The 13,001-nt window shown below is 42.9% G+C and overlaps 1 protein-coding gene across 3 annotated transcripts in view; it reads left to right on the forward strand.

The window, feature by feature from the left end:
• SLC2A2 (solute carrier family 2 member 2) overlaps window positions 1-12,762 on the forward strand; it is a 35,690-nt gene extending 22,928 nt beyond the window's left edge. For all 3 annotated transcript variants that reach the window (XM_087725252.1, XM_087725253.1, XM_087725254.1), the window contains exons 6-11: window positions 1,632-1,794; window positions 3,409-3,599; window positions 4,074-4,178; window positions 7,967-8,068; window positions 10,569-10,772; window positions 12,473-12,762. In XM_087725252.1, coding sequence (XP_087581378.1) covers window positions 1,632-1,794; window positions 3,409-3,599; window positions 4,074-4,178; window positions 7,967-8,068; window positions 10,569-10,772; window positions 12,473-12,667 — 960 coding nt within the window. In that variant the 3' untranslated portion in view covers window positions 12,668-12,762. The remainder of the gene's footprint in view (window positions 1-1,631; window positions 1,795-3,408; window positions 3,600-4,073; window positions 4,179-7,966; window positions 8,069-10,568; window positions 10,773-12,472) is intronic.
• The last annotated feature ends 239 nt before the right edge of the window (window positions 12,763-13,001 follow it).

Below are 13,001 nucleotides of genomic sequence, written 5' to 3' on the forward strand. Positions count from 1 at the left end.
TTCCTAGTTTCTTGATCTGGTTATTGAACGCATTTACCGTATTTTACGGAGTATAAAACACACCTTTTTCCCCTCAAAAAAGAGGGTGAAAACCTGATTACACTGATTACAGCATTTTTGCCCTACCGAAACCACGCCCCGTTTGCAAAAATGGACGTGCATAGCAGGGGTGGGTTTCTCGCCCCGTTCCAACCGGTTCGCCGCGAACCGGTTGAAATCCACCCCTGGTGCATAGGCTTTGGGAGGCCTGCAAAGTGCTCCTGAGGGCTGGGGAAGGCAAAAAAGAGCAAAAAAAAAAAAAAAATAGGGCATTTTTGCCCCTCCATCCCCCCAGGAGCACTCTACAAGGCTCCCGAAGCTTTGCATGCCCCCACTTTTCTTGCAAAAAACAAGGTGTGCAGAGGGTTTGGGTGGCCTGCAGAGTGCTAAAAAAATTTTTTTTTTAATTTACCTCTTCAAAATCATGGTGTGTCTTATACTCTGGTGAATCTTATAGTGCGAAAAATATGGCATTTGTGAAGCATATTACACATCAAGTTTTTTGGGGGGAAGGGGGAATACATTTTTAAAATATCTGAAAACAAACAGCAAATACTTGCATCTGCCTACTGACAATGCTAATGGTTTTGATTGTTTTAATTATCATAATAACTATTTAAATATACCCAGCAATCGGCAAGTTATCAGAAAATTTGGTACCTGTTGCCTGTGATGAACAATAGATAATTGTTCACCAATCTGTCAAGATAATTGTACAAGAAGCAATGGGTGGAAACTAATCAAGGAGAGAAGCAACTTAGAACTGAGGAGAAATTTCCTGACAGTTAGAACAATTAACCAGTGGAACAACTTGCCTCCAGAAGTTGTGAATGCCCCAACACTGGAAGTTTTTAAGAAGAGATTGGACAACTATTTGTCTGAAATGGTATATGATTTCCTGCCTGAGCAGGGAGTTGGACCAGAAGGCCTCCAATATCTATTCTATTCTATTCTAGTCTAGTCTAGTCTATGAAAACAGAAGGACTTCCTGAATAGTCTCAAAATTTTAGGGTCCTTGATGCTCTCCGAATCTTTAAACTGCCCCTTAAGTTGGACAGTGTGACCCAAAGCTGGTCTGTATGAATCAGATATGTCAGTGCAATTGTGCAATGATTGAAAGTATTAGTCTATGTTTCACCCTATCTGTCTGCCTGTCTACCTGTAAATACCCAATAAATAAATGTCTATGGAGATTCTCAGTCAACCAGGCAAGAGGTGGGTTGCTGCCAGCATTATTGTTGGTTCGGTGCGCGCACAATTTTGCAATTTTCTCCATAACAACAATGTGAGGTATGTGAGACTGAGAGATAGTATCCAGTACAAAATCACCCAGTTTTCATGACTGTTGCAAATTTGAATCCCAACCCCAGTCAAATACCTCAACTACTGTACCACACTAGCTCTTGTATTGCTGGCATCACCATCAGAAGAAAAAGATTGCATCTGGATTCCACTCATACTGAAATAAACCGTAAGAAGTGTCCTTAGGAAAGAGTTTTACTGATGTCCCCACTTCACACACTCTTCCTTATTAATGCCAAGAGTCTTAACTTGGCATTGATTTACCGTATATTGTTCTATATTTTCTCCAGGTTCTTGGATTGGATATCTTGTTGGGCACACCAAAATGTTGGCCATTCCTTCTGTCCCTGTCAGGTGGTGCTGCTGTCTTACAGATTTTTCTGCTCTTTATTTGCCCAGAAAGTCCTAGATACATGTACATAAAATGTGGAGATGTTGAAGGAGCCCAGAAAAGTAAGAAGGCTTCTTTCAATTGCTTTCAGGTTGAAAAATGTGGGTCATAGTTTCCTAGGAGAAGTGGCACTTACTTTGGATGAGGATAATAGTATCTTTGACTTTAATTAGTTCTACTCTAAAGGCCTTCGTTTGCCTCCTTAAATCACTGCTCTCTTATAATTTTTTCTTCTCCTATAAATGTAAACAGAAACATCACAGCTTCAGGATGAGGGGCTATAACAGGAGTGTCAAACCCAAGGCCTGGGGGTTCAGATCTAGCCTGCAGGATGCTTAGATCTGCCTGTGGGGCCGCTCTGAAACAGAGAAGGCCTGCAGTGTCTCTGCTTTTGAAAATGGAGCTCGGGGGGGGGGGGGGACACTGCCAGAAGGGTGCAGGAGGCCATTGCAGCTGATAATGGGGTGCTGGAGGGCTGCGTGTGGCTCCCCAAGCTCGTTATTCACTGGCAGAAGGAGGCAGGAAGCCGTCACGGTTGACCATAGAGCTCAGGAGCCCGTTTTCACTGCCAGAGTGCTTGGGACACCACTGGCGTCCCTGACACAAATGACATCAAACCACGGGTGAAATCCTGCCGGTTCGGCTCGGTTCAGCTGAACTGTCATTGGTTCTGCGAACTGGTATTTAAAAAAAACAAACTTCTGAGGATAACACGTCTCAGCTGTGAGTCACATGATTGTCAGAAACTCCTCCCCCTTGTTAAAGCATTTTTTTCCTGGCGGTTCGGGCGAATAGTCAGGAAAAGAAATGCTTTAAAAAGTGGGGTGGTGGGGGAGAAAGCTTCTGACGATTGCATGGCTCACAGTTGATCCGTGTGATCATTGGAAGCTTCCCCACCACCACCACCCGAACCAGCAGGGGGAAAAATGCTTTAAAAAGTGAAAAAAAAGTTGGCCACAGCCACCCAGTCACATGATCCCACCACCACCAAGCCAATCTCCCGTGGTTCGCCCATGAGGCCAATGTTGAGAAAAGACAGGACACAACCTTTCTCGGGATGGAGCGACGACCCAGATTGGGGGTCTCAGAGCCCCTTTTATTGAGATAGGACAAAGGCAGGAGGAGCAAAAGCATGTGAGTAAAAATAGCCTGTAAAAGTACAATTTCTAATCTACTGCTCAGTCTATATATGGTCAAATCCTGGACGTCATTGGTAGGGCACATCTCAGAATGTTATGTTATGCACTATCAGGATGTTATGGAGATTTAGGAGTTTGTTTTCTTCAGTGTGGTTCAGCGTGGCTCTGCATGGTCTGGTATGAACTGGACCATGGGGGACACACACCTACACAAGGAACTATATTACAACACCAATCCACAGAACCAGTGGCAAAAAAATTTAGATTTCACTACTGCATCAAGCCCACCCCGGTCCCCTGAGATCAAACATAACTCTGATATGGTCCTCAATGAAATCAAGTTTGACACTCCTGGGCTATAAGGTTTGCCCTCTTACCTGGCTTCCTTGTGAGTTGTGTTTCCCTAGAGTTTGGGGCTCCCTTAATAATTTTTCACCTAGCAATTGCTTTTGCTTTCAGATCAAGTTCCAATGTCATTAAATGAGGGCTATCTGGAGCTCTTTCCGTCAAGAAAGACTTTTCCTGTTTCCTTCCTAGATTTACTAAAACTGAGAGGGCAAAACTATGATGCCACCAAAGAAATTGAGGAAATGGAGAAAGAGAAAGAAGAATTGTCAAAAGAAAAACCTGTCTCCATTTGGCAGCTGGTTACATCTGAGATCTACCGCCAGCCATTCATAGTGGCCATAGGCGTGCATATTGCGCAACAGTTTTCTGGAATTAATGCTGTGAGTTTTTTGTTTTTGTTTTGCTGATATTTACTTATGTCACTTATACACACCTATCTGAGAGTGTTATTCAGCTGGGTGGGAGTTCTAGGCAATGCAATAATAGAAATGAATATCTGTAGCTTGGGGTTGAACTGTGAAACACTTAATGCTCTCTGCGCTTTAGTTGATTGCTTGAAGACATTTCATTACCTGACTCCGTAACATCATCAGTGCTCAATCCAATAATAGATTCCACAAACGATCATTAAACCACAAGCACATGGGAAATTGGTTGAAGTCAGCTCCAACGTATCCGTAGGATTGTTAATATATATTCTGGGAAATATTTCCCTTTTTATAAATACAGCTGCCAGTTAATTTGTGCTATCAGCATCCTGAAATTTCATTTAAGTCAGAGGCAAAGGCTGCGTACACAGTGTGGTGAGAGGATCGTTGCTGCTTCTAACAGATTACTTTTGTCTCCCTTGTTAGATTTTCTACTACTCGACTGATATTTTCAACAAAGCTCAGGTCAAGAAGCCTATTTATGCAACCATAGGAGTCGGCTTTGTGAATACGGTGTTCACCGTAGTTGCTGTAAGTAGCAATAGCATTTAGACTTGCCGTATTTTTCGGAGCATAAGACACACCGGAGTATAAGACGGACCAAGATTTTGAAGAGGTAAATTAAAAAAAAAAGTTTTTGCACTCTGCAGACCTCCCAAAAAATGGCTCCTTTTTCGTGAAAATGGGCCCTTTCCTCCCCCCCCCAAAAAATGGCATGCATATCCTTTAGGAGGCTTATAGAGTGCTCCTGGGGGCTGGTGTGTGTGCAAAATTAAGCAAAAAACTGCCCACTTTTTGCTCATTTTTGCCCTTCCCAGCCCCCAGGAGCAGTCTGGAAGCCTCCTAAAGGCTCTGCACGACTATTTTGGTAAAGTGGGTGGGGTTTCTGGAGGGAAAAAAATGCTGTATTCAGTGTATAAGACGCACCCAGATTTTCAGCCTCTTTTTTGAGGGAAAAAGGTGCGACTTATACTCTGAAAAATACAGTATATACCGCTTCATAGTGCTTCGTAGTGCTTTTACCCACCTCAGAAGGATGGAAGGCTGAGTCTACCTTGAGCCGGTCAGGACTGAACTTCTGGCAGTTGGCGGAATTAATCTGCAATACTGCATTCTAACCACTGCACCATCACGTCTCTATTTTCAGTGCCTTCCGTAACTTCAAAAAGTAAACGCAATTTATGTGTAACATGCTTGATGTGGATCCAAACTGGTGGCGGAAGTCTTATTTTATCCAACCATAGTAACTCAATACGGTACTGAAAAAAGTGATTTAGGACTGTTTTTCACACTTACGACCATTGCAACATCCCCAAGGTCACATGATCAAAATCCATATGCTTGGCAACTGACTCATATTTATGACTTTGCGTGCCCCGGAGTCATGTGATCACCTTTCGTGAGCAAAGTCAATGCGGAAGCCAGGTTCACTTTAACAACCATGTTACTAACTTAACAACGGCAGTGATTCAATTGAACCCCTGTGGCAAGAAAGGTTGTTGTAGGAGAGATACAGCCATGTTCTGCCACTGGGTGGAGCTGTAGAGCCCAACAAAGCCTTTTGTGCTAAGATGAGTCCCATGGGATAAAGTCCTGCACATCAGTGTTTCTCAACCTTGGCAACTTGAGTCCCCACTCCAAGGGAAGGTTACTGTAAAAACCCCATTTCCTCCCGATCAGCTGGGACTCAGGAGGCAGCGAATAGATGGGGGTGGAGCCAGTCAGACGTGGTATTTACCGGTTCCTTGGTTAGAGCCAAGGTGGCACAGTGGTTAAATGCAGCACTGCAGGCTACTGCTAGATCAGCAGGTCAGCGGTTCAAATCTCACCGGCTCAGGGTTGACTCAGCCTTCCATCCTTCCGAGGTGGGTAAAATGAGGACCCAGATTATTGTTGGGGGCAATATGCTGACTCTCTGTAAACCGCTTAGAGAGGCCTGAAAGGCCTATGAAGCGGTATATAAGTCTACTGCTATTGCTATTGCTATTGCTATTCTCCAAACTACTCAAAATTTCCATTACCGATTCTCCAGAACTGGTCAGTACCTGCTGAATACCACCATTCTAGACGTGTGGACCTCAATAGCAATAGCAATAGCAGTTAGACTTATATACCGCTTCATAGGGTTTTCAGCCCTCTCTAAGCGGTTTACAGAGTCAGCATATCGCCCCCACAGTCTGGGTCCTCATTTCACCCACCTCGGAAGGATGGAAGGCTGAGTCAACCTTGAGCCGGTGAGATTAGAACCGCTGAACTGCAGATAACAGTCAGCTGAAGTGGCCTGCAGTACTGCACCCTAACCACTGAGCCATGTGGACCTCAACTCCTGCTGGATGGGAAATTCTGGGAGTTGAGGTCCACATACCTTCAAGTTGTCAAGGTTGAGAAATACTGCCCTAAATCCTTTTAGTCCAGCATTCTGTATCACGCGGTGGCCATCTGCGTGGCACGTGGAAAACTCATAAATCTGGATGTCCCAAAGCTGCATTTTCAATAGGCAACTGGACTTTCTGCTTTTTCTTTGAAAACGTTCCACTTGTCATCCAAGAAGCTAACCATTTTCCCACTTTTTTTTTCTTCTTCTTCTTTTAAAAGTCCAGACTGTTAGGGAGGGTTTTGTCCCAAAGTCTGAATTATAAACTGTATTTTTCCCTTGTGTTTGGTTAGAATCCTAGTGTTCTATTAATCTTGGTTCTAAGTAGCAGTTTTCAAATTTTGTCTTTTGACAACTGTGGCAAATATATCCCTGGTTCCAACTGCTGTTTATTTTTCTCTAGAAGCTCTTAAATATTATCTGAGCTTTATCAGAAAATCAATGACTGCTAGTCCAGGCCAACAGGTAGACGTAACCATTTATTTGAACTTTGAGCGCTGAAGTAGCAGAAAAGAGCAGCCCCTCAGAATAAAATGTGCTGAGGTCAGCAATCCGATCGAAGGGATATCAGCCAAGATGATGATATAGGATTACAAAGTCCCCCCAAGGGATGAGACATTTTAAGGACAAGAAGTTTGTGTTTGATTTCCTTAGAATATGAACCCAGATGAACAAAGGTATTGTTGTAATCCCTGATTTACATCAGGAGACTTTTGTTTTTCAATCGCTCTGCAAGAGAAAACCCACTAGAGATTAGGATTAAAAGTATGGAATGTATAGTCACCAGATGGCCTTTAAACATGACTGGACACCTTCATGAAGGAGAGGGCTGTCAATTATTACAAAAGTCGATGACCGATTGCTATCTCAGACATATTGAGCCTGTACTGTGATCTTGAAACACGAGGATCCATTCAAAGACCATCTGTTTATCATTCGGATAGGGAAGAGAGTTCCCCCGATTGCTAAAAGTGATTTTGCTTAATTTTAACACAGTCATAAGCTCTGCTTCCTCAGAGATGCAAACCAGCTTCAAAGCAAGAATAGGCTTGTCAGAGCAGTAAAAATAAAGAAATAAAATAAAATGCCAATATTAGTGGCTAAGATGCTGAGCTTCTCGATCAAAAAGGTTGGCAGTTCAGTGGTTCAAATCCCTAGTGCCGTGTAATAGAGTGAGCTCCCATTACTTGTCCCAGCTTCTGCCAACCTAGCAGTTCGAAAGCATGTAAAAATGCAAGTAGAAAAATAGGGACCACCTTTGGTGGGAAGGTAACAATGTTCCGTGCGCCTTCAGCGTTTAATCATGCTGGCCACATGCCCACAGAGACGTCTTCGGACAGTGCTGGTGCTTCGACTTTGAAACAGAGATGAGCACTGCCCCTAGAGTCAGGAATGACTAGCACATATGTGCAAGGGGAACTTTTAGCTTTACCTTAATGTTTAATGGCTTAAAGGAATAGAATACAGCATTCGCTGAGCTAGAGAAATCCAGAGATGGGGGCTATACTGTTACGGCAAAGATCCTTTGCATGGAAAATCTATTAAAGGAAAACCAAGTAGGTCCCCCCCCTCCATTTTTTAAGGATTTCCTTGTTTTCCAAAGTCTGTTTCCAATCCTCTACCTCTATCCATGTGACAAAACAGAAAACAGCTATCTTGAATCACGTAGAAAGTGACTCTTGGCCTACAATCCAGACTGCAGTCTGTTTACACAGCTTCTAAAATTGCTACCCCAAAGCTCTACGATTTGATAGAAGACAGGATTTTCAGATCTGTTGATCTGTGTGCAAAGCCACTTTTTGTGATGGACCCAGTGGATTTCATATGCAGAAAGCTTTGATACTCCCAATATAGCTTTAGTCGCATTGTCAAGGTGAAGTTGACTGTTCAATCCACAAAACTTAACTCTTCTTCCCTCTCTCCTCACCCCCCCTCCCCCTTTCAGCTTTTCCTGGTGGAGAAAGCAGGGAGACGTATCCTCTTTATGGCTGGTCTGTTAGGCATGATGGTGTGTACCATAACAATGACTCTTGGGCTTGTACTTCAGGTAAGATACCTGTGTCAAGTGTTCAGTTATTAGTTCTGTCAACACCCACTATGTTTGAACATCTAATCTCTCCAGCAGAATGTCACTGCTACTTGGTAGTCAGCTATTCTGTTATAAAGTGTAAATCATGTTGTGGGTCATTGGCAATTTAATTTGCAAACCTCACCTTCCCAGTCAATTCCTTTATCCACATCAGAATAAGCACATATTCTACTCAGTTCAATTAGCAAAACAAACAAAAAACAAAAAAACCTTGATATTTATTAAACACCTGTAAACAAGAAAACAGTTAACTAGTAAAATGGGATAACAGGTAGACAAAAGCAGGGAATGATAGAAAAAGAGTTCACATTATCTTTTTTTAAAAAAATCAATCATAATAAAGCTGGAAGAGATCTTGGAGGTCTTCTAGTCCAGCCCCTCTGCTCAAGCAGGAGACCCTGTACCATTTCAGACAAGCAACCATCCAGTCTCTTCTTAAAAACTTCGAGTGATAAAGCACCCACATCGTCTGAAGGGTAGCTGTTCCACTGGTTAATTGTCTTCACTGTTAGGAAATGTCTCCTTAATTCCAAGTTGCTTCTCGCCTTGATCCCTTTCCATCCATACCCTCCTGTCCTGCCTTCTGGTGCCTCGGAAAATAAATTGACCCCTTCTCCCCGTGGCAGCCTCCCAAATGCTGGGTGAGTGCCATCATGCCACCCTTAGGTCCTCTTTTTTATAGAAAAGCCAAAGCCAAATCCTGCAACCATTCTTCGCATGTTTTTGTCTCCAGGCCTCCAATCATCTTAGTTGCTCCTCTTTGCCCTTTTTCCAAAGTCTCAACACCCTTTTTGTAATGTGGTGACCGTTATCCATATCGAAAGGGATAAAACTTTGCAGACACACTGGAAACATTAGTGCAGGTAATTAGAATGGACAACCCGAACAGGGATTTTGTTGTTCCAGCAGTAAATGTTTTATGTATCTAACAGTAGAGACATAAACATCAGTGGTTTCCCTCATTTGTTCTGCGCCATTAGGATCCTCCATCTTGGGGTTTCTCAGCTACCAATGCAGGTACCACTGTGACTGATGATGCACTGGAGTAATTAAGTGGGGCATGAATCAGAGGTGGTATTCTACCAGTTCGGACCGGATTGCCCGAACTGGTAGCGGAAATCGTGGGAGCTCCACCCACACATGCCCAGCTCTATGGCATCCCATTTAGGCCCTTTTTTTTTGCCAAAAGCGCATGCGCGCTCACATTTGCAAACCGGTAGGGAAAGTAAGTGTACACCACCCCTGGCATGAATCCCTTCTCCAGATCAAGAGGAAACGAGAAAGAGGAGAGCAGAGAAGAGTACAAATCTCAGCGTCTAGTTGCATGTGCTGATGGCAAAAGGAGCCGAATGTGCTTCTTAAGTTGGAAACCGAAATATGTATATATGGAAAAGCTCTCTAGAAAAACACCATCTGAAATAGAATTGCTGCTCAATATTGTCCAAAAGTACAGCTGGAGGTATTGCAATGGAGTTTGGACTGGACAAATGTGCCACACTCACTATCAACAGGGGGGGGGGAAGTAATATTTGTATTTCTCTCTCCTGTGAGCTGAAAAGAAGACAGATGGTGTATAGCAGTGTTTCTCAACTTTGCAACTTTAAGAAGGGTGGACTTCAACTCCCAGCATTCCCAGTATTCTGGGAGTAGAAGTCCACACATCCTAAAATTGCCAAGGTTGAGAAACGCTGGTACATACATTGTGACACAACATGAATGCAAACATGAAGCTTTTTTGGAAAGTAAATGGAACTGTTTGCAAACTGCCGTATTCCAGATTATACCGTAATTTGCTCTCTAAATATAACCCTGGGATTCCCAGGTGGTTGCCAATCCAAACACCAACCATGCTGGTATTTGGTATCATTCAAGTCCAGATAAGGTCAGCTAAATGCTATTATCCTTTGAGATCTTCTACAAAAGTGGTTGAACTTAAGCCCCGGCGTCTTTCATCATTGTGGATGGCACCTGAGATGGCTGGAGCTTTCAGCAACATCTGGAAAGCTTCAGGGTCTTCACCCTTTCAAGTAAACTTAACATACCTGCTGTCTTTCATTGAATAAAATAAAAAAAATGACTGTTATATCATGCCATCTAGCCTTTGGCATGGAATCATGGTTCTAGTTCAACTCTTCAACTAGCCATTTGTCTGAAATGGTATAGGGTTTCCTGCCTAGACAGGGGGTTGGACTAGAAGACCTCCAAGGTCCCTTCCAACTCTGCTATTGTATTGTAACTTTTGAATTATCTACAGAAGATATAAATCTGGTCTGCAGACATAAAACCCAATGCACACTAGCCAAAAGAACAATTAATTAATGGAACCGTGATATTTGACCATGTACATAAGGTTTGCGCATAGCCACACAGAAACACAAGGGCCATCCAAGTTTTTCCATTAGCTGTGCCTGAAAGCTGATGGTGATTTTAATACGGTTCCTTCTGCTTTTGTTTTCAGCCCAAGATTACATGGATGAGCTACGTCAGCCTGGTTTCCGTCTTCCTCTTTGTGTCTTTTTTTGAAATTGGACCAGGACCGATTCCCTGGTTCATTGTTGCAGAGTTATTCAGCCAAGGTCCTCGCCCAGCAGCTATTGCGATTGCCGGATTTTCCAACTGGGTCACCAATTTCTGCATTGGAATGTTCTTCCCATACCTGGCTGTAAGGAATATTTGTTCTATAACGCTGAAACTACACTGCTGAAGCATTTATCCAGGATTTTCCGCTTAAAGACCATCTTCTTTTGATCGTTTTATATCTTAGCATGTAGATAAAATGATCAACAAAATATTATGTTTTTAGACTTTACTGTAACATCAAGGTAGGAGTGGATTCCATACTTATTGGTAGAGTATCATGACTAACATTAAGAGATATCTTCAGCTTCATCTGTTAATGATGAAGAGAGACCAACAATAGTGGATTTGGGGCCAGGAATAGTATACTGTAAGATGTGTGTTACAGGTAGTCCTCGACTTACATTATTGTTGTTATAATTCCTCGCCATCTTATTAATAGAGAGGTGGCGCAGTGGTTAAATGCAGCACTGCAGGCTACTGCTAGATCAGCAGTTCAGCGGTTCAAATCTCACCGGCTCAGGGTTGACTCAGCCTTCCATCCTTCCGAGGTGGGTAAAATGAGGACCCAGATTGTTGGGGGCAATATGCTGACTCTCTGTAAACCGCTTAGAGAGGCCTGAAAGGCCTATGAAGCGGTATATAAGTCTACTGCTATTGCTATTAATAATATAATAATATTGTAACATTAATAGTTAACATTTAACATCATCTTCTTTAACAATTCTTCTCTTTCCAACTTCTATTATTTTGCCATTGGTAAAATATGTTCCATATCAAAAAGTATTCTGTTTCTTTTTTATCCTTAATACCATGTTCCCCCGAAAATAAGACAGGGCCTTATTTTCTTTTGACCTCTGAAATAACACTTGGCTTTATTTTTGGGGAGGTCTTATTATTTTTGAGGTGCAGGAGGCAGTGAGCGTGGTCACCTCATGGCTGCTGCTGTATGGCTGCTGCTGTAGGAGCCAAGGTGGCGCAGTGGTTAAATGCAGCACTGCAGGCTACTGCTAGATCAGCAGTTCAGCGGTTCAAATCTCACCGGCTCAGGGTTGACTCAGCCTTCCATCCTTCCGAGGTGGGTAAAATGAGGACCCAGATTGTTGGGGGCAATATGCTGACTCTCTGTAAACCGCTTAGAGAGGCCTGAAAGGCCTATGAAGCGGTATATAAGTCTACTGCTATTGCTAAGTCTACTGCTATTGTATTGCAATATTTTCGCGGAGGGCATATTTTCAGAGGAGGGTTTATTTTAGCACAGGCGCTCAAAAACCTGATTGGGCTTATCATCCGGGGAGGTCTTATTTTCAGGGAAACAGAGTAAGCAAGTGTTAATCTATCCATTTCTGCACAGTCTTAAGATTTTCTTGATCACATTCTCCCCAGACGGGATCTCATCATCTTTCCATTGTTGTGCAAATACAATTCTAGTTGCAGTTAAGATATGCAAGATCAAGTATGTGGCCTTTTTATCGTATGTTTCAGGTAGAATGCCCAACAAAAATATCTCTGGTTTCAAATCTGTATGTTGTTTTGTCATTTTCTCCAGCCATGTATGTGTTTTCATCCAATAGTTTCCTGCTTTAGAGCATGTCCACCACATATGAACCAGATGCTTGCTTACACTTCCAACAGTTAGCCGATCTATCTTTAAGCATTATTGCCAGTCTTGTCAGTGCAAAGTGCTGTCTATAAAACATTTCATACAAATTTTCCTTAGTTTATTGCTTCCTGAAATCAGTGATGGTCTAAACGCCTTCTCTCTTTGTTTCTCGCCTCTCACAGAAACTCTTGGGCGCCTACGTCTTTCTGGTCTTTGCGGCCCTCCTCGTCCTTTTCGTCTTATTTGTTTACTTGAAAGTGCCAGAAACCAAAAACAAGTCCTTTGAAGAGATTGCAGAAGAATTCCGCCGCCGAGGCAAGAAAGATGCTGGGGGACCTACTGAAATGGAGCATTTGGGAGTCGCCGAAGAGGCTTAGAAACATCGTTGCAGCAGGAAGGCATGGAGTTAACCCAGTAGAAACTCTGGAGAAACAGGTTTAAAGAAATATAAATGTGTGGAAGGTTAAATCTATTCTCTGGCTACTAGTGGATGTTTTTTTTGCAGAGCAGTCTCTTCATTTCTCGGTTCCCTCAGGAACATGTTGGGTTATGGAGTCTCACAAGCCTTATGCGAAAGAGGCTAAGGAAGAAACTCCAGGGGAGGACTATCGATTCAATGGGGAACCTATATACCCGGCGATCCATTGTACAAGTATTCCTCGACTTACAACCAAAACTGAGCCCCAAATTTCCACTGCTAAGCAAGATGGT

This window comes from Thamnophis sirtalis, unplaced genomic scaffold, assembly GCF_051295495.1.
Source record: "Thamnophis sirtalis isolate CommonGarterSnake01/CBP01778 unplaced genomic scaffold, rThaSir2_p1.2 scaffold_11, whole genome shotgun sequence".
In the NCBI taxonomy this organism is placed as follows: Eukaryota; Metazoa; Chordata; class Lepidosauria; order Squamata; family Natricidae; genus Thamnophis; species Thamnophis sirtalis.